We start from the raw sequence: 16,161 nt of genomic DNA on the forward strand, positions 1-16,161 counted from the left end.
ACTTCTGTGCTATATTTCCCCAGAGTCATTGTAGCTTAATGCTGCTGTGCAACTAAATCAAACCTTGATCTTAATAATCAAAAGGAATTAGTTTTATTTGTGTTTGTGTTCATACTAAAGCTCTATTTGAAGAGCTTCATTCCAGAAAAAAACACTCTCATGAGTTTTTACCTTTATTAAAGAAATAAAAATGTATTTTGCAACATTCATCAGATTCTTCTAAAACATTCTTACGTCCAAAATGGCTGCAATTAGATGTAATGGATGTTTGTAATAAGTTAGGCTTGCAGCCCACAGTTTGCTCAATACTGGTTTCACAGTTTGAAGTTCTTATAACATTTTTAGCAAAATTTGAATGAAGAAAAATTACAATTTTATTATTATTGTTACATAATCTACTAATTAAGTTAGTAGACTTTGGTTCTTTATACAAGATGTGTATTTATTATTATAACTTACATGTAATATGACCAGGCATAACAAAATATCTGCATTAATATGTATGTGTGAACAATATAGGAACAATTTACTCATAAAGTTACATTTGACACAAGAAGCTAAACACACATACTTACACACACACACCACAAAATATCTACTTCATCAAAACAAATACCCCCTATAATTAATTTATTTCTCCTTCTCCCAGGTCACCAAAGCATTCCGAACAAATTCACATTCATGTCAGGGTCGACTTATTTCTGGACAGTAAAATAAACAAAGACGTGGAAAGAATGCAATAAAAAAACTCAATATAATTGATATTAGTTTATTTTGGCTAAGTCTCCAGATCAGCAGGGGTCAAATGAGATTGACTGCACTCTTCCTGTGGGAAATATTCCAATTAAAATAGTGAATTGAAAATGTACTTTGGGGGGATAAGCCTGATGAAGAGTCACATGCATGAACAGTTTGAGGCAAAGAAATACTGACTTTCTGTCCATCATTAAATCATCATAAAAACTCTGCAATAGCAAGTATAGCTTATCAGAGCTTGAGATGGTGTGCTTAAATAAAGAAAAGAGTTCTTTATAGAATGATGCCAACTGAATCTAAATTTGAATACTTTAATTGTTGTTTATACTGTATATGTGAAGTCTATAATGATGTTTCTTTATAGAACCTGTTAAAAGCTCAGCTTGCTCATGCTTGATTAAGCTGGTCATTGTTGTTAAGCTGAGATAGGGCTGGACTGCTATTGACTGTTTTCTGCCACCAAAGTTGCAACAATAATAGCAACACCCAACACTTCCAGACCACCACGCCCACCAGCTAATACATTCCTATACTCTGACACTATTTTAATGGAGTGGGCGGAAGGCGTGAAAATAGACTGTTAACGGGGTGTAAGATAGGAATGAGCATCACGACACCTTGCACAGACAGGGCCTCAAATGTACAGCACTTACAACAATGACATTTTACAACAATGACATTTTTAGGATTTGCTTTAGGCTTTAGAAAAGTATAGAAATGTAAATGTTTTACTCAATCAGCAATGGAATCTCAATTTGACAGGACCACCTGGTACTTTTGACCACAGCTGGAGCTTCATATTCAAACACTGCAACACTGATAAAGAACTGGTTTAAAGGCTTAACGCAATAGCTGGTAGCAACAGTTGCTAAGCAGTGAGCGGTGGGCTAAGAAAACAAGGCGGTCAATATGCCCCTTTCAAATTTACGGGTTGCCACTTCTGTCAGTTTCTAAAAACATGAACTGCAAATGAATTCCCCGTTTAGACTAAATAAATAACACAGATAACCTTAAAAGCAATTTGTTGTGTCCCTCAGAGATACAACCCCAAATATGAAGCTCATCTGTTCTCAGTGGAACACAATATGGTCTAAATTGTTGATCCTCTCTCATTTAAGGGTGTTTTTATACCAAAAAGTCCAGACCAGAGCCTAAACTAAGGGTTATGTGTTTTTCTGACATCACCTACGTGGGTTGCGTCTCCCAGTACTTTACACAAATTGATTTGTAGAATGTTATAAGTTTGGTGAAGTGCCCTTTCCAGGTGTTTGGTCCTTTGTTCCAGACCATGGTTCACAATACTTTGTTGCCAGCTATTTTGTTTGCGACCAAACTGTAAAGTCAGAAAGTGACCAAACAAGGTAAAATATGAAATATGAAAATATGATATTATGAATATAAATTAACCTGCATTCCAACATTTTTCCTCTTCAGGTGCTCCTGCATAGATGATGCAACTGTTTTTTTATGATAATGATTGTATTTGTACTTTACACTCAAAAATACTCATCTTTATATTGCACAATACTATTGTATTTGTCCTTTTTTATGTTTTGTTAGTTTGTGTATGTATTGTTATTATTAGCTTGCGCTAACTTGAGTTAGCCTGTGTAAGCTTGTGCTAGTTTGTGTTAGCTTGTGCTAGCTTGAGTTAGCCCATGTTAGCCTGTGTTAGCTTGTGCTAGTTTGTGTTAGCTTGTGCTAGCTTGAGTTAGCCCGTGTTAGCCTGTGTTAGCTTGTGGTAGCTTGTGTCAGCTACAAGTGAGAGACAGTGTGTTAGTGTGCTTCATTAGAACTGTTTTAGTTGAAGTGACTGAACTGAAAGCTGGATTTTACCTCCACAGCCCCCTGTGTGTAGCCGGAACTGTGGATAGCGATGTGGGAGAGTGCGATACCCGACTCCAGAGCTCCTCCAGCGAGAGATGCAGCCTGAGAGAGAGAGAGAGTGGGGGAGTGATAGAAGCAGAGAAAAAGCCAGAAACGACTCAAGCATCTAATTTATTGTAGGTACTGTAGCGCTGCGTTTCTTTACCCTTTATTTTGCCCCACATGTTTATGGCCTCAGTGCTCCCAGCATCGAAGATAGAAAAAATTGAGTTATAGGCAATAAGTGGTTAAACTAAGAGATAGGGTCGCAACATATATGTGACAAATAACCTTTGATTTGATTTGTTTTGATGTACAGTCTCAGATAAAATTGGAGACTACCTTAAAATTATTTGTTTCAGGCCCTTAATAAATGAGAAGCAAAGAAGAACCAGGCTAAAGTTTGCAAAAGACCATCTATTCTGATGTATCCAATTTTCAACTTAAAGCACCTAAAACCTGGTCACCTAATGGTTAGACAGAGACCCGGAGAGCCGTATAATCCACAGTCTTGCAAACACTGTGAAATGTTGTGGCCATACCCACATAAAGTATTGTTTGTGTGTGTGTGTGTCTGTGTGTGTTTTCTGCATTTGTTAATGTGTTTCTGTGCATGTTTGGGCACTGGGTGTTGGTGCTCGTCTCCGCTTCAGAATTACGGTCAGCTTTTCTGTGTAATTGAACTGTCTGATCCATTTTCAAAGGCCACACCACTGATGAAACCTTTGATTAGAGAAACATCACAGTCCAGCTGCCTCTCACCATGTGGGGGAGGAGGCAACGATCACTAAAAAAAGGTCCTCTATGTTTACTTGATAAAAGCACACAGCAGCCTGAGGGCTGATACCTAAAAACTGGTATCATCTGCATTTCAGGGGCCTCATGTACTAAGACTTGCATTGAATTCCTACTAAAATGTTGCGTTAAAAAATACATTCTCATTTGCAATTTCAATGCATCACCTCTAAGGGACACTAAAACATATTAGAAATGTTTGTTTGAAATAAAATTTAAATGAGGGAACACACACACAACACACACTCAGATCTTTATGATTAAAACATGATTGTTAAACCTTGCTGATGCTGTTTAAAATATTTAACTAATTATATTAATAATGTATTATGTTTTTATTTGTAAGCTTAAATAATACAATTTAATTTCATCATCTTTGACAAACACAAGAAATAAAAAACGTATTATCACAGAATCATCATTTTAGAAATTTTGTATATGAGTATTGAGGCATTGACTTTTATTTTGTTTTCTTGCCGTGCTTCACTTCCTGGAGCGGTTATTTTGTCTCTTCCTGGTTATGTTCTGAGTTGCTGTTTCCCCCTTCATGTAGTGGTAATTAGCAAAATGGTTTCTTCCATGCTCTGATTGGCTCAGGGCCTGTAAATTAGCCTACTGGCTTTTCATTTGATTTGCCTCTCTAGCTCCTGTTGGAAGCTCCTGTCTGAAGCTGAGTATTTTCATTCTGGTAAGGTAATATGTTTTTTTTTTTAGCTTGGTTAAAAGCTAGAGGTGGTAGTTACTATTTGTGGCAGCATTTGTTATCTTGTGTGTTTAACGAATGATGTTTGTTTTATTAGGATCAGTTCATCACTAGAGCCTTGATTTGATGTATGGTAGGCCCAGCCATTTGGGTTAATGGTTAAAAACAAGTTCTTGTTTATGTTTAAGATCTTGCAATTGATAATCCTTAACAGTTTTTAATTTCTTTTTTTTTTTTGTAAGACTGACACCTCTAGCTAGCTGCTGTTTTGAGATTATGTTGTTTTTTGTTTCATTTTGATTTTGTTTCTTTTTTTCTGATTTATTCTTTTGTTATTGTTTTTCATTCCTTCATTCCTTTATTTATAATGTAGTGCTAAAAAGGTTTGTTTGGTTATAACTGAATATTAATTATTTTAAAGGATTAAATCACCTTTGTTAGTGTTTTACATCTACAACTTTATCTATCTAGCATTAGCTAGGTATAAGTCTTTAGCTTTTGCATGGGGAGCTAGCTAGTTAGCTAACATTACATTGTAAGTGATGTTAGCTAGTATGTTGAGTGCATGTTAAAATCTACTTTTTAAAAGGGAGAATATTACAAAGAGATGGATTTTATTCATTATTTTATTTACTTTTTATAAAATGTGTATCAAATATAAAATGGCCATATTAGATTTTTTTCTCTTATTACCCTCTTATTATTCTTGCTGTCCTATTTGGGAAGGTACATACTTTGATGACAAAAAACAACCGAGGACTACATTTGCATACTTAGAATGGCTCCATCCATCTTAAAAAAGGTGAGCTATCTTAAACCTTACCTTGGTTTTTGGCACTTACTCCCCACCATTAGTAATCATTATTTAATAAAAAGGTGCTGCAGTATTGACCAGCATTCTTTGTTGAACTGGATGAACCTGAGGCTTGCCATGTTCATGTGCGTGTTAGATCCATAGGTAGACGCTAAATGGAGGAGGACATGAATTTGCTGACGTTCATATCTGCTAAACATAGACCATTGCAGAAGAACTTCAAATGGTGAAGAACAGCAACATCCATGCCTTACCTGAGGATTTTCCATGGTAACAAGTCTCTGTTTCTCTCTCTCTCTCTCTCTCTCTCTCTCTCTCTCTCTCTCTCTCTCTCTCTCTCTCTCTCTCACACCAGTCAACGTTTTGAGTTTCCACTAGTTAGGGTGTAAGAGTGTTAGATTTTACTTTTTTATTATTAAGTACACACCATGCAGTGGCAGTTAGAACATTTGAAATGAGTACTGAGCCAGTGTTAGAGATACACAGAGTGTTCACTGTAATGCTCGCACAACATTTAAAAGACGAGATTAGATTTTACCTTTTTTACTTCAATCATTTCCAATTGAGACATCATAGTGTATTTTATTTTGCATCCATAGGCAGGGGCATTATACAGCTGTTTCTTAACACAGTACTTACCTGTTATTGTCTTTCAATAACTTATAATTCAATAACAATATAACAAATTGCCCACATGAATTAATTTATGCAACTGATGCAAGAGTGGCAAATACAGTGTAATACAAAAAAATTGCTTCAGTTCAAATCGTGAATCAGCCAAATGCATAATTTAGCTTACAAATTGAACTCTTTCACGTTCCAACATTTAGACACAAGTCTATTCCCAAGTCTACTCAAGAATATTCCCATATGAGCTTCTTGACATTTTTGGCTTTAATTAGTAAAATATGAGTATAATAGTGACATTTAAATGCCATATTTACGTCTTATATTTATCTAGGGATGAGAATTTATGCTTAATGTCAGAAACACTCTAAGATTTTAGAAAAAACTGGTTTGGATTAATCATACTGCAACAAAAAAGCTTTTTTTTAAATAATTGGCCTCACGCTCCTTTTGCCCCAGTACAGCAGGAGCTGAGTCTCCCACAGAAGCCATCATTTCTTTCTGAGTATTTGCTTGGAAGCAGGGCTTGTTTGGAGAGCTGGAGCAGAATTGCATGTGGGGGTTTCTTTGCCCAGATGCTTGTAATTTCCTTCATTTTAGAACGTGCCATTTATGAACCAGTGGCACTCTCACTATGGCAATGCCTGCTAGTTGCTCTATTGATTTATGTGTATCCATGTGACACCAATACGGAGAAAAAGACACAAACAAACCCTGAATCTATTTATTGTGCTGCCCCAGAGGCAGTAAATGAAAGGCAGGCTGCGTCTCGAGAATCGTCAGAAATATGGAGGGATTGATGCTTTCTGCTGTTGTCTCTTTTGGCAACCTAGGCAACTGTGGATAAATGAGGGGCTATGCTGTAGCTTGGATGCCAGTACAATTGTCCAAAATTGTTTACTGAACGCTGATGTTGATAACAGTGCAGGCCATTTAAATAAGGGGTTCAGCTAGAGCTGTCTCAGATTTGGTTTGTGTATGCATAAATCTGTTAATATACAAACTCAGTATGAAGTATGAACTGATGTTAGAAAAATCTGATTATAATGACACTCATAATAGTGTCCACCAGAAAGTGCTATTTGTATGTTATTGAAAATTTACAGGATTTGAAAAGATAAAATACATAAAATATTTATATATTTTTTCTACAGATTCTTCTTGTTATAATAGTGGCATTTGGCCAGAGTAGGCATTACCATTTTTAATGTGATGGTGTTAACTTTTTACCCTGATTTGTGGTGCTGTACAATATAACATTTATATTCTTTACACTGAAATATTAAAAATATTGTAATGATGCTCTGTTGTGAGAAAAGAATAGGTTAGGGATAACATAGGATAACAATGTCCAATTGTTCTTTGTCATGTGCTCCTATGAGTTTATCAGTCACTACCTGTGTTAGTTCAGCCTGTAAGTACTGCTTATTTTGTTCTGAATGAGGCTCACTTCAAACATAATTTACTGAGGTTACTATGTGACTCCATTTGTTATTCCATTCATAGGTCTGTCACTCAAATAGCTTACATGCCTGATAATTCTGTAATGAATTCCTTGTCTATTCCGTTTACACATAAAAACTCCAGTGTTACATTTTGTTTTTGCTTGTAAATAGTACTCAAACAGCCAATGAAATGTTATTTGCAAGTCAGACACATAAAAATCTAGATAATACATTAGTTTATAGGATGAGATGTACATCACCACCTTTTTTAACTTCTATGTTTTTTTTTTACTTTTAAAAATGTTTTTAATTGGATTATTTTTATTACATTTCAATGCTTGACTAACTAATATTAGTTCCAGTTGTTAAATAATTCACACTGCTTGTGAATTTGTTTTAGAATGATCATATTCTTCGATCTTCTTACAAGCATCTAAATTGTATTCACTAGTTAACCACTCAGTACATACAACTTTGCGATAAGCAACTGAATGACGCATTTATACATGTGTTGAAGTAATTGCTTAAATAATGATTAATTTATTATGTTCTACCAATTATCCAGATTTGACTTTAATGAGAAGAAAAAGCAGAAAAAGATATTTTAGTAACTTGATGGGTTTTAATGGTGGATGAGTAATTGAGAAGAGGTCGTTACACATGCAGTGCTGGCTGCCCGTCATGCTAATCAACACGCTAATTAGGAGAAACGCTGCTGCGAGGAATCCCATTTTGCAGATATTTGGAAGGGTATGCACACTGTAGATATGAGGCGCATTAGCAGCTGAATATTTTTCCCCTGGTGTCAGCTCTATTTCTCTCACACTGTCAGACTCTAATCCTTCTCCAGGTGAACTAGAATATGATAGGCTGTCCTAAGTGTTACATTTGGAGACAGCCTCTGTCCTCAGATATGCAATACAGCCATGCATTCACTTACCCTCTGTCTCTCTCTGTCTCTCTCTCCCTTACTGAGTTATTTTTAGAATCTTCCGAAAGGATAGAGGCAGTACTGAAAACAGTCTTTGTGGTTCTCTACAGGGGGAGAGGGAGTGGGCTTGTGTGTCGTGACACCCATGTGAATATTAATGGCAAAGTTAAAAGGCAGAGAGCTCTTTTCCACTAGAGCATGCACATTAATGCTGTCCATCAACGAGGGAACCAAAAATCGTCCATTAATAAATCAATAAAGTGCTGAAGGTGTTTAAAAGCCACTGGTATTCTTAATTAATAAGGCCAGGGACACATCTGGGTTTTACATTGCATCATTTTATATCATGCCCTTTCTGAATGTATGAAATGAATGTATCCAAAATGTATAAACATACTGTATCTATATTCCATCAGAATTCATCAGCCTTTTAGTACATTTTCAGTGGAATTTCTATTGAGTTGATGCCTTTGAATGTGGGCTGGTCAAAATATTTATTTTCAATTACATTACATGATGTCATAGATGAATGTCTTTTTTAATTATTTTACCCAGAGTGGAAAGTGCAGTGGGCGGTAATGATTGTGACTGGCAGTTTCTGGCTAGAATTGTCCATGCAAAGAGACAAGTGACTCTATGGCAGAAATTACATCCACATTCAATACAGGAGGCTTCACATACACTTCCTACAGAAAAGTGCAGCTTTCTTTAGCTTTCTTCTCTTGTCACATTTGGCATGTAATAATACACTGATTACTCAATAAAGTGCTAAAGATGTCTAAACATTCTGACACTCTTAATAAGGACAGACACGACTTGTGTTTTTTTCACATTGCGTCATTGTATTTAATACTCTTTTCCAATAGTCCAAAATGTATAAACATAGCTTTTAAATACAATGTCTTAAAAAAAAGAAAACACATATGTACATACAGTGCTTCATACTGGTATCAGTCTGGTACCAGAAAAACTCATTTACTAATTATTAAACTAATTTACACTCCTGGCAAAGAAAAGCTACATATACCATATGTGCCCCTCAGCATGTGGCAAATTCCTTCGGAACCCATTCAGTCTTCTCGTACTTCAAGTTGAGTTGATATGTATGGAGGGTCAGTTTTCTTTGGACTGTGTCTTTAGATATTGGCTGGCATATAGTTTTCTTACATTTACATTTCTTACATTACATGATGCCATAGACGAGTCTCTTATGGTTCCTTTCCTCCTTCATATAAGACCTACACTTGTGAAAGGTCCATTCACTGTAAAAAAAAAAAAACTCCATAAGGAACCCAAAGTGGTTCTTCTGTGGCATCATTCCAAAAAAAACTCTTTTGAAAGGATCATTGAACAAGTGCATATTGTAGTTCTAGTTCATAGTAAATCTCCCCTCTGTGGCACTAATAAATAATTTATCTTATTTGATATATCTTATCTTAGGCCCATCAGAAATGCGAGGGGTACCTTTTATGAGTCATGTTTACAGTGCATTATAAAGCATGTGTAAGTGCATGTGAGGTGGAACATCACATAATGCAGGACTCATGCTGGGCTCACTGCTTATTTATATTCCGAGCTATTTCCGGATGCTTTTTTTTATCAATGAACTCTCATGAAAGCCCCCACCCCCTTCCTTATTCTGCCACTCACTCTCCCTCCCTCCCTCTCTCCCTCCCTCCATCTCTCCCTCCCTCCTTATCTCGTTCTGTCTCATTCTCTCTCTATCTTTCGTTAGCTGCAGGGGACAAAAGATAAGCCTGCCACACACACACGTTAGAGGGCACCTGTTCCAGGCATGCATGCGTGTCTGTGTGTGTGTGTGGTCTTTTCCGTCTATCTCTTACATCGTGCCCATATGTCTTCACTGGAGCTCAGGTATCCCCGTCATTGCTCTCATTCTGTCTGCTGCTACAGCTATTCTTGGAAACAGGATCAATGAGCTGGTATAAAACAAAACTGGAAAACACCCCAGTGATAGCTAGTAAGAAAATATCTGATGTAAAAAGACAGGCACTGAAAGAATAGGCAAAATACAAAAACAGTCTGCCATTCCTTTTCACAGGGATGAAAATATACCTAAGCTACAGTACAATACCAGAGTTTAAAGAACCAGAGATGTAACATCCAGATCTTGTTCATTTTTCCTACAGTGCTGATTATTGTGAAATCACCATTTAACACAACAGATCAGGGTTCTACTTTAAACCTATCAAGTCAATAAATACATTCATTTGTTCACAGAGGATAAAATGATTCAGTTTTCAGTGGCACAACAGAATTGCTAAGTGCAAAGCGGCTGAAAAGATAGTATTGAGTTTCTGCAGAACATGGACAGTAAGGCTAGAGATATGAACTCACAGCAATCACATCTACATTCAGTGAAGATGTTTCACATATTTTCTTTTTTTAGCTTTTTTCATTTGGCAAAAGTCAGGGTAGTGCTGGGCCATTTACAAGATTAATTTGGTTAATTTGAATTCGATTAATGCAAATTATGAATTACAGATTTTCAAATGGAGTAATCGCGATTTTACATACTGTGACGTGTGGAGTCGGGGGAGCTGTGGGTCCATCCCATGTAGTGATTAAAATGGATTATAATCGTAAGTCAGATTTTTTTTGTGAAAAAAAATGTAAGATTATTTTTTAGGCCATAATCACCCAGCACTAAGTCAGCGGGTGTAATATTAATTTCTGTTCCATGACTTTTGGCATGTAGGTGTGCTTGCTGTTTGGCCACACATTTCCATAATTATTTTGCATACCTGCCTAAATACTGTGCTACATGTGCCACAAGAGTAAAATCTGATTTGTACTTTTGCGTTGAACCTTCACAATAGCCTACTTGTAGCAACGTATCTTACATCATAGCCTATGTCGTAACCTGTCGTGCACCTCCCCAGAAATGTAACTATGCGTAGTGTGGCATGGACAGCAGCAGCTGTGATTGGTTTGCTGAGCCTTGTGTTCCCACCCACACATTCCTAAAACTACCTTTGCTGTTTAAACATCAAGTTTGAAGTGAGTCACAGACAAACACAAGCTATGCCGTAGACAATGCGTTGACTCGACGCAGAAGTACAAACAAGCCTTAAAGATACATAACATAAATCGCAGTAATTGTTTAGACGTGTTTCAAAACTTTCTGAAATTTTTTATTCACTGCTGAGTGCCTTTACTGCCCCTACTGTTCTTTAGATGTGTACTGCACTTTGCATACACATAGCATTCATTTCTGAGGACGTGCAGAACTGACCCACCAAACTGAAACATGATACGTGAGGCAGTCACAGCAAGTATATCTCTAGCCGTAGTCTCTTGTTCTCTATATTTCTTCAGGTCACTGCTCACTGCTTCTTAAATCACGTTCAACAGCGAAAAAAAGACCTTCTAAAACAGGGATGTAATCCTAGTCCAGCATGGTGACCATGGTGACCCCATGCATTACTCATTTTTGTGTTTGCTCCAACCCCTGCAAGGGAGCCCACAAATATGATTCTTAATTAGTTCATGAGTTGAATCATGTATGTGAGATGAGAACACATTCGAACATGTGCACATTGTGGAGTCCCCAGAACTAGGATTGACAGCCCCTTCACCTTTTGTCTGTTTCCAGTATCTCTAATCCGCTAATAAATAAGAAACTCACACATAGTACCTGAGTGCTTTCACAAACACTTCATGGAAACACACATGCAAGCACAAATCTTTTAAACCTTTTTTTTATCACAACACCAGCAAAAATATATCTCTGCTAAAGATATCTCACCTATTACAACATACGTACTCCATTACGCACCATTCTTGAGAGTTACAAAACATTTGACTCCAAAGTCATGCAGAGCAGACCAATATGTTGTCCACTTTTTGCCTACCACTGGGAACACTTAAGTTATCTGGTGAAGTCTTCTCTCACGTGCTACACCAAGCTTACCAAACTCATTATCTATATAAAGCACATGAAATAGCAGTTTTTTCTTTCCATGTGCTAGACCTACTAACCTCAATCTTCCCAGAGGCTTCTTCCACTGACCTGCTGTTAGTTAATCACAGAGGCACGTCATTTGTGTATTACTATTCCTGGAGAAACTGACCGGCAGGAAGTGTTTGAAACAGTTCAGAGATGATTTCCCCCCCTTCAGGGAAAGTGCAGTCTCTTCTACGCATCTTTGATCCTGTTGTTCCTTCGGGGAAACATGTTCACGGTGGTGTGAAATGGACTTGCAGCATTGTGAGGGATCTTAGAGACTGTGCTGTTTCTAATAATGAGGTTCCTTAATGAGGACAAACATATGGAGATAACTGCTTCCTCCTCGCAGCACGTGGTGTGGTAGGATGAAGTATTTTAGGAAAGTGCTAAACATCTCAAGCTGTTGTGAGTTTTTCACTCGTATTTATAAATAGAGCACAAAGACCTCTATGACATGAAAGTGTTGCTTCAATCCGCAAGTCTTGTTCCAAAGTTCTTGTTCCATCAAGATATCACGTCACATCCAGCCAGTGCATGCACAGAACAAAAGATATAAGATATGAAAGTCCTTATTTTAAATAAGGAAAAATAAAACAGGTCAAAGGGTGCCCTGCTCTGAGCAGAAGAAGCCACCTTCTTTCTTCTCCCTCCTCTTGGCTCTGTGGACCCTCCAACAGGCAGCTGCCACCAGAAGCATGATCAGTCCCACAGCCAGCAGCACCAGGGACACCACCTTGGTCTGTAACAGGGTGTTGAAGGTAAAGGTGACGCCCGTGCCTGCCATGCCAATCACCAGTGAGATGACCCCAAAGGGAAATACGCAGCGGTACCATGACTTCTCCGTGCCCCCAGTGGCCTGGGCCAACCGTTCCAGAGTGGAGAGATTCTCTGGGCTCTTAGGTGTAGATGGTACCCCATCCTGAGCCAGGCTGCAGTCCAGTGCAGGGTCCAGAGTGGGCAGCTGTGCAGGGGCCGGCGGCTGGCAGGGCAGGCGTCCGGATGAGCAGCCCATGTTAGAGCTGCCAGCCAGTGGAGAGAGTTCAGTGACGTATATTTAGGTCTTTAAACTGCCACAGCTGCTGCTGATGCCAATGCTGTCTGTAGTGAAGAGTCCTCCTCCGCTGGTGGTCTCGCTTTATCAAACTGTCTTTCACGTCGGGAGCATGCATTTGCCTGGGGAGGGGAGAAGAAGAAAAAAATAATGTGTCAGAGACAAAACAGTGGAAAAGATAAGAAAAAAGCGTGGAAGAAGGACAAAGAGAATAGAAAAAAAGATAGACGTAAAGGGAAAGAAAGAGAAAAAAGATAGGCAGAGAGGATGAGAGAATGGAAAGCGTCACGAGGAAGCCTCACTCACACGCTCCCTCTCTCCACTCGCTGTGTGTTTGTGATGATGCTGTGTCTGCGCTTGTGTGTGTGTGTGTGTGCATGTGTGTCTGCTCTGCTAAAGGCAGCAGCACATTGCATGTTTTCTAGTTGAGACAGGAGAGTGGAGTATAAGGAGCCAGAACGAGGGTGGAGCCAAAAAGAGCAGAGAGACCTCAGTCGCCCGATTGGCTGCTTCTCAACTGTGACATCACAATGGTAGAGAGGGGGCTAAATATAAGAATATTGAGCAGTGATGCTGATATCCACAGTGCCCACCACCTACACTCCCGCAGCATCTCTTGCTCGCTCTCGCTCTCTCTCTTGCTCTCTCTACCTCTCAGTGCATCTCTCTCTCTTTTTGCGAGTGTCTGTACCGGCTCATTTTGTTAATGGAAAATATTACTCATACACCACAGTGATGACACTCAATTTTGCTGTAGTTCCTGCTCCGGGTTTGTCTGGCTTTGCCTTTGTGTGAGACTGAAAGCAAGCACTTCATCCTTAGGAAGGATGTGGATTTTAAAGTCCTTATGTTTTAATGGAAGTGCATTACAAAACTCTACAGATATTTGCAGCATTGTCACAAAAATGACATAAAATTACAGGAATATATAAAATAATCCAATGGAAAAGAGACATTTCCAGTTACTGTGATCAAAGAATTACGGTCAATTTAGCCTCATGTTCGTATAGGTGACTAAGTTGCAAAATGCTAAATAAATACTGAGGTGCTGTTTGCTCTTAACAGTGGATACTGTTTTATAAATCTGGCTCTTGTGTCTTTTTCTCATTACTTTGTGCTATTTAATGACATTCATAATTTATATATTTACTGTGGGATTCTGTTTTTCTCATTTTTGTTAATAGTGAATTCAGGCAGGCACAAACTTTTCTTAACTTCTGCATCTTTATTATTAGTAATCCAAGCTTTTTACTCTGGTCTTTGGTGTTCCTTACAAACAGGTGATTGTGTGATTTTTTTTATTTTTTTTTCCTGGGCTCCTCCTACAGTTGTGCAGTGTAATTCACTTTTATACAACTGCTGAACATACAAATCATGCTTACAGCCACACCCCCACAAATGCAATTTGTGGACTGACATGGTAAAGTACTATTACAGAACAAATATAACTTGGGTTATGCAGTGTTTGTCCATATTTGTGCATGTTTGCTAAAAGTTGATGGATGTGTTTTTTACACCGTTTAAAGCTGTTTGCAATGCTTCTTTTTTAATCTTTATAACACCATCACTGTATTCCATAACACCATCACTTTTGAGTCTGACCTGTCCTATTGTGGATGTATTACTTAATATTTATGCCAGTGTAATAAAACAGTAAATTTTATTACACTGGCATAAATTGTATTTTACATTGTTTAAGACAACGTTTTTGTATGTAAAGGGAGTATAAATGAGTATCTCTTTAGTACAACTGTTAATTTAAAGCAGCACTAGGTAGAATTTCCTTGATTTTTGATCTTTTTAAAGAAGTAAAATTACAGCTTGAAATTCACTGCAGCACTCATTGAGGTGTAATAGGAGGAATAGCGGTCCTCGTGTCTGTGCTGGGCTCCTCTGAGCTCAAACCAGACTCTGTAGGTTTTCCGAGGCGGCTGTGACCAATGCTCGCGAGAACTGCAACCTGCTTTCCAACCTTTAGTTCTAACAGTTCTACAAGGACTGGTTAATTCTTTACAAACTAACATACAGACACTCTGGCAGAAGCTGGAAAGAGACAGAATACGTCTGTGAAAGCCAGAAAATGAAAAAGAGAAACTAACATTTATTACACTCTACAACTGTAGGGGGAGCCCACGAGCACAAAATCTCAATCTTACCTAGAAGAGCTTTAAGGTAACCCTAGTGAAGTAGGTAATAATAATGCTACTAAAGTTAGTATACCTAGATTTTCTTGGGATACACATATAACATCTTTAAGTCATGATCATGGAAATGATGATGATGATGATGATGATGATGGCACTGCTTCTGACACTTCTGATAATAGTGATAATTGACCTAGATTATATTACTGATGAAGATGACCTCCAAAATATCCCATAATTAATCTCCCTAATCAGTATTGTTCTCAGTCAGATGACCCAGCTTATTAGTCCAAAAAGGCTAACAAGTGTGCAAGGAAGCAGAAAGGAGAGCAATTTCTGTATATTGCCCAGGTCCCCACATTCATTTTATCTGCCCCTGCCGTCTTCCTGTTTTTATCTTTGAGAGTTGAGTCATCAAAGGTTATTAAAGGTAATCAATGATTACTGATGCTTCTGCCACCAGCCTTGAATCTTTAATCATCTTCCTCCAAGCTTTCATCATATGTGCAGCTTGCAGCTCAGCTATTATACAGCTGTTATGATATTATGCAGCCTTGTCTGGTTTCTTTGCTGATGCGTAATCAGTGCATTTATTCGTTTTTCATCGTGAGTAGTTTGTTGATCGGTGTGGTGAATCCTCTCCTCCTCATTTGCAATGATAAAAAGCTCTGGCATATCCATTTTCCTGTCCACATTCTGTAAGAGGTTTTGTTGTAGTTACTGAATCACATGTTGACTTTTAGCTTGAACTTCTTGGCTTTTATCCAGACATTATCCAGCGTATATTAGCAGTGATAAATATCTTAATCTGGCTGCTTTACAAAAAAATCTAGAAAAAAAACATTCAATAAAGATTATAAATTAGTTTGTATTTGAGTGACTTAAATGTGCTATGTGTATAAAATACAGATATCACAGAATCAGTCTTTTCCATTCAAACCTCTAATCCACCATAGGCAAGATCATAAAGCTGGAAGAAAATGTCAGGGACAAGACTGTAGACCCGCACAAGGTGGGAATGGGCTACCATAAGCAAAAAGCTTGGTGAAAAAAAAATAG

At 37.9% G+C, this 16,161-nt stretch overlaps 1 protein-coding gene and 1 long non-coding RNA gene across 2 annotated transcripts; one reads left to right on the forward strand and one right to left on the reverse strand.

Moving 5' to 3' along the window:
- Positions 1–3,855: 3,855 nt before the first annotated feature.
- LOC111192341 (uncharacterized) lies at positions 3,856–8,720 on the forward strand. Its single transcript, XR_002649835.2, has 4 exons — positions 3,856–4,105; positions 4,847–4,922; positions 5,071–5,204; positions 8,048–8,720. It is a non-coding gene; the product is annotated as an uncharacterized LOC111192341 (long non-coding RNA).
- Positions 8,721–8,759: 39 nt separating this feature from the next.
- On the reverse strand, positions 8,760–13,434 carry LOC103025106 (transmembrane protein 100). The gene is made up of 2 exons (XM_007234089.4): positions 13,265–13,434; positions 8,760–13,080 (listed from the first exon to the last, which is right to left on the reverse strand). Exon 2 carries the CDS (start codon positions 12,917–12,919, stop codon positions 12,506–12,508), a length of 414 nt encoding a protein of 137 aa, XP_007234151.1. The 5' UTR covers positions 12,920–13,080; positions 13,265–13,434; the 3' UTR covers positions 8,760–12,505.
- Between the last annotated feature and the right edge of the window lie 2,727 nt (positions 13,435–16,161).

Source organism: Astyanax mexicanus, chromosome 15 (assembly GCF_023375975.1).
Source record: "Astyanax mexicanus isolate ESR-SI-001 chromosome 15, AstMex3_surface, whole genome shotgun sequence".
Lineage (NCBI taxonomy): Eukaryota > Metazoa > Chordata > Actinopteri > Characiformes > Acestrorhamphidae > Astyanax > Astyanax mexicanus.